Genomic DNA, 15,217 nt, shown 5'->3' on the forward strand with positions numbered 1-15,217 from the left:
GTCACAGCTGCAGGAAGTATTACATTCATGGTCAGATGGTGCTACAGCCAATAATTTTGAATTCAAGATGTCACACAGGTAATAGAATTTAAGTTTAGAAATACAGACCATTTATTTTCAAGGTACCAAATCCCTTTCACTCTCAGCATAGCGTACATATTTTCAGGATGAATTTGTCATTACTGGACTGACAAGATAAATAAAGGCAATAACAAAAGTAATATGGAAGTGAAAAGACATTATTTATTAAACATAATTTAATAAAATGTCCACAGCTAACTTAAATATATGCAGGGGTTATGTATTTTGCTGTATTTTCTGAAGAAGAAATTCTACTTGTAAATTTAGATTTGGCTGTCCTTTCTTTGTCTTCTTACTCAGTATTTTAAAAGCTTCCATTTTCTTTTTCTTGTACAAACGTTGAGCTTCTTCTCTTTGTTGTTTTCTTTTTTCTGCTTCCTGAAATTAAATACAAATGTAAGATTATGAAACAATTACAAACCCTCCGTGACTGTGAAGCTATTTATAAGCAATAACGTTCATTTTTGTATAGGTACTGGCAATTAGGTATTGTACTGCCAATAGAAACACCATTTCTCTAAAGCTGAATCAGGATGTTCTTTCAGCACATACTGCAATCAGAACAAATTATACAGCCTCAAGCTTCAAGAGAGGAACCAAGCTTTCTTCAGCAGAGCATCCTACAATAAGGCTTGCTGCTGCAATGTATACTACTTCCTCTCTGTGAAATGTGCTCCTTGACTACTCTGCTTAAATGACAAACTGGCAAAAATTCCCCACTTTCTCCTCTTGAGTGCAAGAAAGAAAAAGGTGATGCAGCAGCTCCCACGTGAATATCTTGCCAATCCAGATGTGCTATGATTACTGGACACCTCTGCACGGGACAGGCTGACAGGATATGGGATGTATCTGGACCATGTATTGGGCAGGTTTGTGATACTAGAACAGCATTACCTAGGGGGAATTAATCCAGACCAAACTACTAGTGACCTGTTCTCTTTAAAGCAACACAGACTCCGTCTTTACTTCTAAGAGAGATGGGATGAAACCACAAACCCTAATCAAATATTTACCTGTAAAACTAACCACGAAACACACATGCAACCAGACTACTAATGGAGCATGAACTATATATGGATGGACTATAAACACTTTATAGATAATCACCACAATGTTACATTCAGATTTTATCCAACATCTCACACCCCCTTCTCCAGTGTTGTAATTTTACTCAGTAATTTGGGCAAACATCCACAAGCCAGGTAACCACGCTTACTTCAATTATATCACAAAATATGCAAGACATCATAAATCAGACTGAAAGACTGCTTCAGTTCATTTCTTCTCTTAAAGTTTATTCTTTGAAATGCAGTGCCATGCTGATCACATAGACAAGCATTTCTGCAGAATGCCTGATGAGATGATAATATATGGATCATACTTTTATTTTTTACAGCATAGATGGCTTCAGTGATGTACAAAAACTAGTAAGAATTGCTCTCAGATATAAAATTTACAGGATATAATTCAAGGAAAGATTTCTAAACAGAAATCTAAGAGGCCTCAGGAAAAAAAACCTCAAACAATCAAATAAACATGCATATGCAAAAATAGGCAGAGATAACCTCTCTCCATTCAGAATCCTTGACTTCTTTTACCATAATGACTGAAACAATTTATTCCTCCTTTTTTAAAAAACAGAGTAGCATCAGCTTTAACTTACCTGTAATTCACTTTGTATCTAATAATTTTTCTGTTCAGCATATTCTTGTACACAAAATCCAGTTAAGCTACCAACCAAACACTTACTTCAAAGCAAGAACATTCATCTTACTTAGACAGTTGCTACTTACATTCATATTTTTTCTTATCTTTACTAAATACTAGCTTTTTTTAGGCCAAAAAAGGCCATTGAGGAGGCCAAAATTGTGTCTTTAGGCTTATCTCTCTTCCCAAGACAAATAATAGCAAATCCAGTGTTTGCTAAAACACATGACAATGAAGTACCTACTTTTTCATCATGCTCCACCTAAGTACTCCACCTAAGTGATTACCGTTATTGGGGCACTTAGCTCCTGTTTCGCCTAATTGTCTTTAAGAAAACTAAAAATGCCAACATCTGCACTCAGGCAACTCCTATGTGCTGCTCAAAGAGAAGTCCCTGCAGTCTTGCTGGGGTTCTGCTTGTTCCCATCTTCTCTACATAAGCTGGTTATAACATTAATTTCTTTTGATACAATCTGTAGCTGATATGTGAACAAAACAGCCATCAGCTGAATAACCATGTAACTCACCAAAATCACAGATCAGCTTGTGTAAAACTAAATATAGCTGAACAGAAGAAATAGTATGTTTTATACAGCTATATGTTTAATATTTATACAGTAGCTACTGAAATTTAGTATGCCACCAGGAAGTTACACATCATCTACAATGCTACACTGTGAGCCATTCTACAGTACAAGGAACAATGTCCTGGGAGAGAAAAAAACTACTTAAATAAGGACCTCCCAAATTAATAATTCAAGTGAGCTGATCGACAATGATGATATTACAATATGTCCTGTAATAATTCCAATAAAATAATTAAAATTAAACTCAAATGAAGGGAATGACAAAAAATTTTGACTGTGGATACTATTAAATTTAATTGTTTCATTGTTGGTCAAAGTACATAAGAAAGTAAAATGAAGACTACATTATGATAATGCCATAAGAAACAGGATGGGTATTTAATTTTTCATCACAAGATGATTATATTGCTATTACTTCCCCTTCTACAAAATTTAAGAGGTCTAATATAATCCACTGGGGTATGCAGATCAAGCTCTAAGCTTTTCTTCATGTACCAACTGACATAATGAAATCCTGCTATGGGCAACAGCAAGATAAAAATACTAAGAACAAAGAGAATGATCTTTTGAATGCTTGGGTGCCTGAATACCACTGTCGAGTTAAAAAGACTGAAAGAGGGAGTTCCAATACGTCCTATGGTCTTCCCTGGGTTCAGATGGAGGACTGAGAGGTGGAAATTGTATTAATCTAGATTTTGTTTAAAATCAAGAGAGAACTGTGTTTAAGATTTACCTCTTTCTTTCTAGCATGCTCAGCCTTTATTTTCTCATACTCTTCTTTTGCCTTCTGATTGGATGTTTTATTTTTAAACTTCTCTCGAGTCCCAGCTGACCTGGAGGAAAAAGTACACGTTTTTGAGGCACTAAGTATCATCAAGCAGACACGAACATAGACACCACAGCCACTGCAGAATCACAGCAGTCTTCCACTGCTTTTGTCAGTGAAGTCAACTACAAATACAGGTTTCAGAACACTCATCCTTCTACACTGAATGGATTGTGTGAACCACTCTTACCTGATACCAACACCATGCCAGGCCATACAGGAGCAGTCAGCAAGAAAACATTAACAAACTAAACTTCTTCAATGCCAAATGTACCAAAGACCAGAATGCACACAACTGTAAGTAATGCATACACCTTATCTGCTGTATCTTCACAAGGATGATGTTTCCTTACGCTTAAAGACTGCCTAAAAGAGTTTTCCCCATAATTCAAGCTGCTCAGAGTTAGAAAGCCTGAACATGCTAGTTTAGGTCTGCATTTTTCTTTTTCTAGTTCCAACACATGGAAGCAACTGCAGAGAGATGAGAATGTTCATTTAGAAATACCACTCTCTTATGGAAAAAAACAGAAAATTTTTCCTTTATTCTCATCTCCATCTGGTGGCAATACTGTGCAGTGACACCTCACTGCCTCAAGTACAAAACCATTATACTGCCATTTATTTTTCTAGCAAGCAAGAAAAATATTTAAGACATAGGAGCATTTTTAGCAAAGGAAATCACCACACTAAAGTTCATGCAAGCTGTTAAGACATAAAATATTTTTTTAGTGATGGAAAGAACTACTTTTTTTGAAGACATGCTGTAAAACTTACTCTGCTGCTTGAGGAAGTTTTTCTTCTGCTGACACCGAATCATCTGGAGTCCTGCGCCTCTTCTTAAGCTTCTCTTCCTCTGCAAGGTAAAGATGTTTCAAGTGCTCTGGGTAGGTATCTGTAAACTGATCCACCTGTTGGGAATGTACTTGGCTTCTCTTTTTCAGTAACTTCCTGTACTGCCGTTCAATCTTTTGTTTCCTCCGAAAGGCAAATCCTCGTCCTGAAAGCACAAGAAGAAGGCAGGTCAGCACACCTGCACTACAACAGCACCAAACCACTCAACTCTTGTCAGGACCCCTTCATCTGTTTTCTTCCCAAACTGAAAAAAGCCACTACGTGTGGCAATTTCAACAGGGACAGCCATAAGTTCAAGGAAAGAACCACTATGACTAGGTTGTTCCCTACTGCAGCTTGCACAGATTGACTGGAAATTGCTGCCCAAACCCCCAGGAGAGCACTGCAAACACTTAATGCCCACTCACCACTGCCAATGCTTTTTGAATCCTGTGAAAAGATGTGTTACCATTTCACTTCACTCCTACTTTTGACAGCTTCTACAGCAACATGAAAATAGATTCTAAAATCAGCTCCTAAAGGCAGTCTCAAGAAACACTGCTAATAACTCTGGCAGCAGAAGTGTGCAGCAGCTGGGACAGAGAAAAGTCACTAAAACATCCTATCAGTCTCCATTAATGATCCACTATGTCTTTTCACCTAAATAGTATTTATTGCTACTACTTTTTCCTTACACGTGTCCAGGAAGAGCTTTTCCACAGCTACATCATAGAATCATTTCTGCTTAAAGGAAAGCTCAGACATTGGATGTTCCAGCCTCGACCATTAAAGAAAACTTATCAAAGTCGAAGATGCTTTTTTCCAAAAGCCTTATTTTTTTACTGCATTAGTCTTAAGATCTACTGACTTTCATAATATTCACTAACAAAACAGTTTCAAAACAGAAGTCAAATTAGTTCAAACTTTTCCTTTTATTCTTCCTCCAAAGCTGCCACTTCAGCTGCAGCCCATGCTTTTTTTCCTATTCATTTTTACATGTGTATAACTGCCTATCAATAATCTAAACCTCTCCTCAAACATGCTGCTTTTTAAATGTTCGCTTTTCTACGGATGAAACTCAAAGCGAGTCCTAAACCCGAAAACCATCGCCACGCGGCCCAGGGGCTGCAATCCCGAGTCCCGGGGAGCTCCAGGTCACACAGGCCACCCCAGCAGCCCCGAGTCCACGGCCACGAGCAGCGGGGGCGAGGCGGGGCTGCGGGCTCCGCCAGCCCAAACCCCGCGCCGGGCCCGGCCCCAGCCGGGACGCTCGGGTCGGGCCAGCTCGCAGCTGGGCCGGGGAGCCGGGCCTCCATCGGCGCCCCGTCAGGCCCAGCGGCGGCCCCGACTCACCCTCCTGGACGCTGCCGACAACACTGCGCAGCAGGACGGGCCTCCACCGCCGCTTTCGGCCGGGCCCGCGGGCCGCCGCCGCCCCGGGCCCATCACGCCTCGCCGCCGCCATCATCGCGCTTCCGACGCCGCGCACAGAGATGACGTAACCGAGGTGCGCCGCGGCGCCGACGGGCCGCGCGCGGGGCCATGTCGCGGCCGCCGGGACGGGACAGCGGGACAGGATGGGACAGGACAGCGAGACAGGACAGGACGGGACAGCGGGACGCGTTCGGACCCGCCCCGCTTCGCAGGGAGCGCGGCCGGGTGGGAGTGCCTTCCGCCGCCGGGGTCGCGGTAGTGCCGCTCCTGGCGGTGCTCTCCCGCCGTCTATTTCATCCTGTCCGTGCGGAAGCGAAACTCCGAACTGTCAGATTCCTTCACTCTCACTGACCCCTGAAGAACACAATTAAAATGACAAAAACCCCAAATCAAACAAAACATACAAGAAACCTCCACGAGTGGAAAGATGTCAAAGAGTGTGGAACTGGAGATGCGGAGGGCAGCTGGAAGAGGCTGAAACACCGCTTTCCGCTGTGTCTGTAAGAGTCAGCGTGTCTGGCGCTGCTGGGAAAGCAGCTGCTTTATTTCTGACGAGATCTGTTTAAGAAACACTTCATATTTTTAGTAATTTTCACGTATCTGAAGAGGAAGCCAGCGGGGCTGCTGTGTTGCTGAAAGTGCTGGAGTCCAAGTAGGAGGGAAGCGTACCAGTAATGCTCCTTCAGGCAGGGCACAGAAATGAAGATAAAGCATCTGAAAGCTGTGGTGTTTGGGGGGACTGAGCCCAAGCAGAGATCATTTTCAAATCCAAGGTGAAATCTCTGACAAAGCACTTAGCTGAGAAAAGGCAGTGTCGTGCCAAAGCATATGGAGTGTAGATAGCTGTCACATTGCATTAGCTCTGAAATCCTATGTTAAATGGCACTCGAGGCAGGAAAGTGTGTGGAGTGTAAGAGAAGGCTCCACAGAAAGTAGCATGTGCTTTTTGGCATAGAAGACAAGCTAAGATAATGATTTGGACTCAAAGAGATTGAAGAGCTGTGAATTGCTACATCACTAGCAACATGTCTCTGTTGGATCTGAAGACCTCAAAATATTAACTGTAAGACTAATTTTTGAAGGGTTGAGTTGTTTGGGAAAGATCCCACAGAGTTTATTTGTGCATGGAAAAGACACTGGATTATGAATTACCTTTGAGAGCCAGATGGAAACAAGACAGTGGTCTGGTCAACCAGCAAAAGTGTTGGGAAGCAGCGAGGACAGGCTTAATGCTCTTGACAGGTAATGTCAGAGTCAGAACTGATTTAGAGCAGCAGGACATAAAATTGAATGTAATTAGAGGCTGGAACAAAACTAATTATCAGATGCAATCAGTAAAGGAAAATTATTCTGATCTAACCTGTTTCTATGGGAAAGTCCATGATTCAAACACCGAAGTGATGGCCTGTGGAGTAGCATGAGAATCAGGAGGGCAGAGAATTGTTTTGTAGAATTCAAAATCAGATAATAATTTAATAATTTGCATTCAACATGCATGTTACAGAATCTGATGGAGAAATTACTGTAACAAAAAGACAATTTATGTCTAAAATTAAGCACGTCTTTTGAAGAGTATGAAGCCTTCATGCTGTGGCTAAAATACAATATTTCTTCTTTGGTTTCTGCAGAAATTGTTTCTGCTAATTAAAATTTAAAAAGGAAGAATTGCCCCTTTTTTCTGACTTTCAAATTCTGGTATGCTGTTTAACAGAATGCTCTGTAGTGGAGTGGGCATTGGTTTGTTGCTTCATGCCTTACTCATTTGTCTGTATGGTATCAGTCCATCCAGTTATATGATGAAAAATACTTTGTAGTAGAATATGACTTTTTCAGTGACGGTACCTGCAAACATCTGCTTACATTTACAAATTAATGCACTGCTAGCCTGTATTAAAATTAGGAGAGACAGAGAGAGGAATGTAGTATCACAGCTTATCTGAATGCATTAGTGCAACTCAATAACATTAGGGATCAGAAAATGACCATTAAAGATCTTGAAACCCAACATAAACAGAAATTACTCTTCCTTGTTCAAAGTCATTTTCTTATAATGACCATGTGAAGGATGGAACCCTTGCTTTCACTTGTACCCTGCAGAAAAATGTAAAATCCCTTTGTAGGTTCAGAAACTGGTTTGAATACATGAAAAAGCTGACACTTGCAGTATTGCATTTTGTTTATCACATCATTGCTGTAAATGGGACACAGGTACAGACAAATCTGTGTTTAAGTATTTTCATATTTTACTGTAAATTGCTGTTTGTACTGTGATTCCAACTTTGGGGCATATCTTTCTTTCCTCTCAAGATTTGTTTGCAAATGCATAGATTGACTGGTTTAAAGACAAGCTAGATTTCCTCTTGTGGGCATCCAGAGTAGAAACGTGTCCAAAAATCTAACATTTTTAATATTCATAAATAATGTAAAGTTCACCAACTGCCTTTCTGTAGCTTGAAGTTAGGCTTCAGATGCTTAATGCAGTTGGTTCCTGTTTTTTAATTGTCAAGCTGGGACAACAATTTAAGTTTGGTGGGAGTGTTACTAAGGGTGATCTTGTATGAGGTTCTACTAGTTCTATCATGTTCTTCCACCAAATAACCAAGTTAAGGAATGTTATAGAATATGGGCATTGCTGCACTGGATTTCATTAAAGTGAGATTTGTAAGAACAGTAATTATATTTTATATCAGCTGCTGAAAAAGTGAAAGCACATCTATTTGCTTACCTTTCTGTAATAAATCTTACAGAAGAGGCATTGCAAAGCACAGTTGCCCCTTCTTCCTGAAAGCTTCAGTCTTTATTTCTCCTCTCTAATACCCTGTTACAATCTTACCCTTCATGACCACGCTAACTAAAATGTTGTTAAGACAAGGAAGTTGTTTATGGAGCAATGTGGCTTTTTTTTAGGTATTGTAGCAGAGAGGAGTAAGAAGTGCTGTGCAGACAACAAAATATGTTAATTCTAGTCATAGCTTAGACAATATTTATGCTTTCTTAGATGCAAAATTTGTTTGCTGTGCTTGTGTCTTTGTAGTGTCATATCATGAAAATTAACGTGGTTTGGGACTGTTTTCAATGGACTGTAATATATGCATGACCTTTAATTGAGGTCATGCAAGGAAATTAAGAACATTAGAACTGTATCCATTGTCATGCCAGATTCAGGAAAGCCACTGTGCTGGGTATGTACTTCCTCAAAACCTACCTAGGACACAAAAACAAACCAGGAGACTTTTTCCAAATTTATGTAGCGGTCTGATTGCTGGACTGGTTGCATATTGTATATTGAAAATAATTACAAATATATAAAAATTCTTAGCAAACTATGTAGAATTCACAAATAGTTTTTGGTAACATAGTGTGGAATTGGACAATTCAAAACAGTCTTGGAATTAATAAATTATTCATACTAATATGTTTCACTTAAAAATAGATGTACATTTTTGAAACTCAGTACTAAGCAATATCAAAATGAAGTATTTCATCATGACTAACAAAATACACATTGGAATCTAACTTTGGCCTACACCTGATTGGAAATAAAAATGAATTTAATTCTCCCAGTATTCATCAGTCACAAAGCAGCTTGGAAAGTACTGAATTGAGTGACTGTGAATCCAAACATTTCATATACTAAGCAGCTGCATTCCTTTACAAAAATCTAGCAGCATATATTGGCGGGTTGGGCTGACTGGGACATGTGTAATGAGCAAGGCTGTAAACAGAAGAGAGGTGATAATGTTGACTGAATTAGCTTGTCAATTATACTGAAGTAGGTCTGCTGAAACAACAGATTTTGTCACATTTACACTGGTTCAACTAAGAGCAAAATTTGACCTCAGTTCTGGAGGGGGAATACAGCTGAAGAAGAATAATGAGTTTTCCCACTTACGGAAGCAAGATAAACGGCCAGTTGTATGTGATACTAAGTATTTATTACCTGTAGTTCTCTGTCAGCAGTATTAGAGAGCTGTTAAGCACCGCTTACAATAATATTTTCCTTTTCTTTTGTGTGCAGATGATGACATCTTTTCCAGTGCATTTTGTGAAAACTCTGAGAAGCTTATCAATGTACATTTGTTTGCCCTGGCTGCTAAGTATTATTCTTTGTCCAGCCTTGGAATGTGCACCCCATTAGAAGATGTGCTTGAAGCACTGAAAGGAGACAGTGAAGGAGCGACAGGTATATTTACATTTGTATTTTACTGTTTACTTATTCACTATAGGACTATAAAAGAGTTTTGGTTTTGGAGAGTAGTTTGTTGTTTGAGGATTTTTTCCTATGTGATCCTCACTTCCATTTTCATTTATTCTTGGATAGTTTCTTTATTGCCTTTGCTTATGAAATGGATTGTCTTGCTAAAATTTGAGCATTTGTTGTCTATAGACCCATCATGGGATTCAGTTTTAAAGGGGATGGGACAGAGAAGGGGGTGCATCACTATGAGATACCTTGTTAATTCTGTTTGTCTGTCTTGTGCCCAAGTGGCAAGAATCATAGTTGCTATTCATGCTTTTCTTAGAAGTATCACCCTAAAATATTGCAAATATATGATGTCTTAGAAAAAAAAGATTTTATTAATTCTGCATTTTTGCAACTAATACCAATTATATGTGATAAAAGAAGAGTAATTTAATTTTCTGTAGTTAAAGAAATTGAATTAAAACAGTCTTAAAGTGGCATCAAGTTGGACACTGAGAATCTTACCCTGATTATAATTTTTGAATCAGATGATAAACTGACATTTATCCTTACTTGGACTGCTGTCATTTTCACTGCAAATGTACTATTCATGGAGTCCTCAGCCTCGCTATATTTTGAAATTTCTCATTAGTTTTTAAGAGACACTCTGAGCAGCTGTCTGCCTTTGCCTTCTAGTGCCTTTTATCTCTGGGGTGCATCCTGACATTTCTTATCCTAAGTGATAGCACCATTATACAAATGTTGTGCATCTCTCCCATTTTCTACAGTGATCTCTTTCCAATTTTGCCATTTTTCATGGTAGGCTCCTCAGGTACTAGAATGCCATTGCTGAGATACTCCTAATGATTTGTAGTGCACTCCTCTTGCTTTCTGGCTTCTTTCCTTATGCCCTTAGTGCATCAGAAATCCTTTTTTCTTCCTTGACAACTGTATGCTGCTTTTCTTTCCCACTAGCTTTTTAGCTATTTTCATTTTTACTATATCTCATTCCCCATGTTCCTCTTAATTTTCTATATTTCTCTAGTTCTTCTTATACTTCTTATACTTGAGTTCATACCTGGATTAACTTTCTTAGCCAAAACTTTGAGGATTCTTTCATCTTCTTGTCATGCAGAATGGAGCATCAGGAATAAGGCAATTGCTGAATATTTTGTTTTCTGTGTGGCAGGAGTGATGCTTGGTTGGGTAATTGGGGCCTGGGTTTGTATTTTTGCAGTATTTCTGAGTTGTACTTCTTGGGAAAAATAAAATGTGTTCCAAATGTGTACAATAGAATTATAATTCAGAACCTTTGTGCTGAATTGGCAGTAAATATCAGTTAAATTAACTTAATTGAAGTTACTGCACATCATTTGGCAGAGGCAAAATACCAATTTATTGATTCATAATGTGCAAGTTGCCAAATGAAAGTTGTGATCTTTGACCTGTTTTAGATATTTTGAACTAATTTTTATATTTCAGAAGATATGTTTGTTCCCTGACATGCTGAAGCTTGCAAGTTGAAAGAAATGTAAATCTGAGAAAACTGGCAACTTTATGATGGTGTTGCTTATATTCTGAGAAATATGCATCAGGATAATTCCATTTATGTTTCAGATGTTTTTAGTATGTTTTCTTCTTCTAAGACAATCAGACTTTTGAGCCTATTCCCACAGTTTACATACTTACATAGTTCTTCAGCTGCTTTGCAATTTTAATGTAGATATTGCTGTCCTTCCTGGGAATAACTGGGAAGCACAAACGTTTTAAGCATGTTGTGGACCTAGCTAGTCAGAATGGAGTTCTGAGTCTGAAGTGTGTTCCCTTTGCTTTGTAACCACCCAGAAGTGAGAGTTGCATTGAGAGTACTCCACCTTTGCAGTGTGTTTATGGCCAAGGTAATACTCATGCCATGCAGTGAATACTAATGAATTCATCTCTAAATTCCATGTGCTAGAATATCACTCTCCTCAGAAGGGTTTTTTTGACTATATGGTCAGTCCAGTTCCTGACTCTGGATCGTGGAGTGAAATCACCCTAGGAAACTTCTGTATAGATGGTGTTGTGTGGTGTGGACTATGGATTTGTACTTCTTTATCTGTGTATCTGAATTTCCACATGTCTCTGGGATATAAAACCCCTGCACCTTGCCATAGGAGATCTTAAAAACATCTGTGTTAGGTGTATATAAAAAACAGTCTCTCCTCAATTTGCTCAGCTTCACAACTAAAGATGTAGCTGTAAACAGCACTACAGAGTTAAAGCAGCTCTTCAAATGGAATACAGGTACTCATGCTAGGGATTCCCAATGGAAATAAGCAGCATTTCATTACCAACTAAAACTAGTAACATGAAGCTTTCTGTTACTCATATCCAAGCTGCTTCTGTAAAGTATTTGAAACCACACTATCTTTTTTTCATCACAAAGGGAAATGGTTCTCTAAATTTCTGATGTTTCTTGAAATTAGTATTTGTTCTGCCTGCATCAGTTGTACATAATAAGGAAATGTACATGTGTAATTATTTGTTTCAAGAAAGTAATTTTGTGATAGCAGAAAGAATTTACACAGTTTGAGTCAAACTACTATTTTTTTTTTAATTCAAACTTTCAGTTGTCCGGGACAGTCTGTTTTTGTTTGCATTAGTTTGTAATGTCTGCTTGTTTTTCAGAATAATATAAAAACCTATCAGAATTTTGCATAAAAAGCAGGAAAAATAAAATTTATTTTAAAAACCGTAATTTTCTCTAAAAAGTTTTGTTTTCCCTGAGCTGAAATATAAACAGTGTGTAATCCTGCAGAAAGCAAGGAAAGAAGTAAAAAAATGCTTAAGAAGCTTTTGTAGCTATGGTGATAAATAAACCATATCTATAGCTATAAACAAATTATGCCTTTTCTATCTGGAACCTCAGCTCTTGTAAGTTAGGTAATTGTTCTGGATTTCTACCATGTTTGTAATGCTTAATTTGGATTAAGTACTCTGTGACATAGTACTTACCTAGCATTACCCCATTCAGTCTTTTGACTTCATGATAGAGAACAGAATAAAGGTGCAGTATGTGGTCATCGTCCAAAGTGACAGTGTTGCTTTGGAGAAAAAACACCTTTTATTTCTGTTGAGAAGTTAAATGTCTGTTTCTTCTCCTTCCAATTCTGCTGCTTTTTGTGATGAGCCTATCCAGACACAAAAATGTTCAAACATAAACAAAAAGAGAGACTTCTTTTCTTTTTATATTTTTTTTCCTGTCTGTTTTTCTGTAACCTGATATGCTTACAAATTAAGAGCTTTTTAGGATGCTATATAGCCCTTAACAATTTTAAAGTTAAGGAAATTCTTCAATGAGATGACAAACACTTGTTTCTGCTATTTGTATTAAGTCTTTTAGTCTGTTTTTCCTTTTGTCAGTTCATGGAGTCTATATTAGATTTTAAGTATTGTCATAACAGTTTATTATCAAAACCCCACATGTTTAAGAAATAGACAGATCCCTTGGGGTTTGGGAAAAATAGAGAAAATGCTGGGTTTCTTATGAGCTCAGTTCAATTCCCCACTCTCTTTTAAAGAAGTAACACACTTGGCTCTGCTCCCAGCATGATCTGATCACGAAATGAACATGGTTTTTGCCTAATGATCAGTTTCTGGACAGATGAATACATACTGTGCATGAAGCAGAAAATGGGAAAGTATATTAATCTGCCTAGTCATGTAGAAAAGTCCTGTTTTCTAGGAGCATGCTCATCAGTGATGATCCAGTTTCTTCTACCATCACTCAGACTTACCATCAATTTAACTAGATCCAAGTGTACTGCAGCATTGGATCCCTAAGAGAAATGTGGGTTTTTCCCAGGGGAGTGATTTCTGAGCTCCTGCTTTGGCTGGGTGGCACAGAGGTTAGCAAGTGAGTGCTTGGTGTTCTCCACAAGCAGTTAACCCATGGTGGAGGTTGACTCCATCTCATTAACACATTCTCCAGCAACACTGAAATGAGTGATTTTCTGCCATAAAGGTGTAACACTTCTGTAACCAATCCATAGGGTAAATAAAGAATAGGAAAGTGAATCTTCCTCTGAATTTTCCCAGGATCGCTCGTAGCTTTTAGCAGAGGTATCTCCCTCTTGGTACTCTCAGCAAATCTGCAGTATTAACAAGCTGTACAACGTGATTATTTATTGTCCCTGCCCTTATATTTCATTCATGGAAATGTAAATGTGATAAATGAGACAAAAATAAATATTTTTCAATAAAAAGGAAGAAATAGTACAGTTTTATAGTTGTAGCCATTGTCTAATATCTGGTCAGGTATTAAATATGCTACATCTTAAAGAAACTGAGTTTTACAGGGTGTTGAATGTTGCTAACTCATCCATACTTCAGAAGTTTACTCTTGTAATCATTTAGTGAGTTTTTAATTAAAAATTACTACCCTGAAAATATATAAACAGTGAAGTACATATTAGCGCTTTTTTTTCCTGATTGATCACAAATCCGTATTATTACAGGTTGTGGTAATGTGTATTAATTTTCCTAATCTGATACAGGTATCAAACCAGATGAGTTTATGAATAATAAGAAATCACATGAAGTGCAGGTGATGTCAGAGCTGGTATACAGCATAGCAAATTATTGTGGGATAAAGCAGGTAAGAAAGCATTTCTTACTTTGTGTTACCAGGTACCTTCTGAGTTATTCTCTTTGTTGTGTGCAAATACATCACTTTGATATTCTGTCACTGCTGTTCTTGTTTTTCCTGTACATAACTGTAGCTAAAGAAGAGCTGTCGGGACCAAACTGAAGGACAATTTTGTTTACAAATGTATTGTTCCAAAGGAACTGCCTTTCAGTGACTCATAATCACTCATGAGTAATTTTAAAAAGTTATGATCATCCTCTGTGTGTTGAGCAGCTAAAAACTGTTCTGCTTTTTCGACCAGTACTGTCTTGTTTGTCAGTATTATATTGCTGGCAGTTTTGCACATGTGTCAGTAGGAGAGCTGCCTTGTGTCATGCACACAAGCATGTCACACAGAGACTAAGCCAGAATATCTTGAGGAGCTTTGAAAGCTCTTCTTATTCTGATGCAAGATTTAAATAATTTCCTGTTATTTAATGCTATTCACCTTTGTTTAACATGGACTGAGATCTATACATTGGAAATCTAGTTATGATGTTTTCAGTTTGAAGTGAGACCAAATTAAGCAGAGATTTATGTAAGAGTATATGTGAAATACATTTGGTAGAACATGTATGAGGCCTGGACACCCAACACCATTATCACCAAGCAATTACTGTCTGAGCTGGCTCTTTATACATCAGATTCTAGGTTTGTCTTTGGGCGGTGAAAAATTGCAGGATTACTTTCTCAAATTTGATTGTAATTTAAAACTTTTTTTTTGTATACACGTTATCCTGATTGCATAGTGCACTAGATCACTGTTTCAGTAAAACCTTGTAGAGGTTTATTTATGTATCTGTGGACAAAAGACAAGCACCCCTGCAATACTTGACATTTTTGAGTAGTATGTTTCACATTTTGTTAGACAAAATGCACCAATACCATTTCCTCAGTTT

At 38.2% G+C, this 15,217-nt stretch overlaps 2 protein-coding genes across 4 annotated transcripts in view; one reads left to right on the top strand and one right to left on the bottom strand.

Moving 5' to 3' along the window:
* Positions 1 to 87: 87 nt before the first annotated feature.
* Positions 88 to 5,538, bottom strand: CCDC59 (coiled-coil domain containing 59). Its single transcript, XM_039704206.1, has 4 exons — positions 5,386 to 5,538; positions 3,976 to 4,198; positions 3,109 to 3,208; positions 88 to 459 (listed from the first exon to the last, which is right to left on the bottom strand). The coding sequence occupies exons 1-4, from the start codon at positions 5,498 to 5,500 to the stop codon at positions 298 to 300; spliced, it is 600 nt and encodes a 199-aa protein (XP_039560140.1). The 5' UTR covers positions 5,501 to 5,538; the 3' UTR covers positions 88 to 297.
* Positions 5,539 to 6,680: 1,142 nt separating this feature from the next.
* Positions 6,681 to 15,217, top strand: part of METTL25 (methyltransferase like 25) — a 45,318-nt gene continuing 36,781 nt past the window's right edge. For all 3 annotated transcript variants that reach the window (XR_005626971.1, XR_005626972.1, XM_039704061.1), the window contains exons 1-3: positions 6,681 to 6,708; positions 9,485 to 9,649; positions 14,188 to 14,288. Coding sequence is in view for 1 of the 3 variants with exons in the window: in XM_039704061.1 (XP_039559995.1) it covers positions 6,696 to 6,708; positions 9,485 to 9,649; positions 14,188 to 14,288 (279 nt within the window). In the remaining 2 variants the exon portion in view is untranslated. The remainder of the gene's footprint in view (positions 6,709 to 9,484; positions 9,650 to 14,187; positions 14,289 to 15,217) is intronic.

The sequence above is a fragment of the Passer montanus genome, unplaced genomic scaffold (genome assembly GCF_014805655.1).
Source record: "Passer montanus isolate IOZ18808 unplaced genomic scaffold, ASM1480565v1 scaffold17, whole genome shotgun sequence".
NCBI classification, from domain to species: domain Eukaryota; kingdom Metazoa; phylum Chordata; class Aves; order Passeriformes; family Passeridae; genus Passer; species Passer montanus.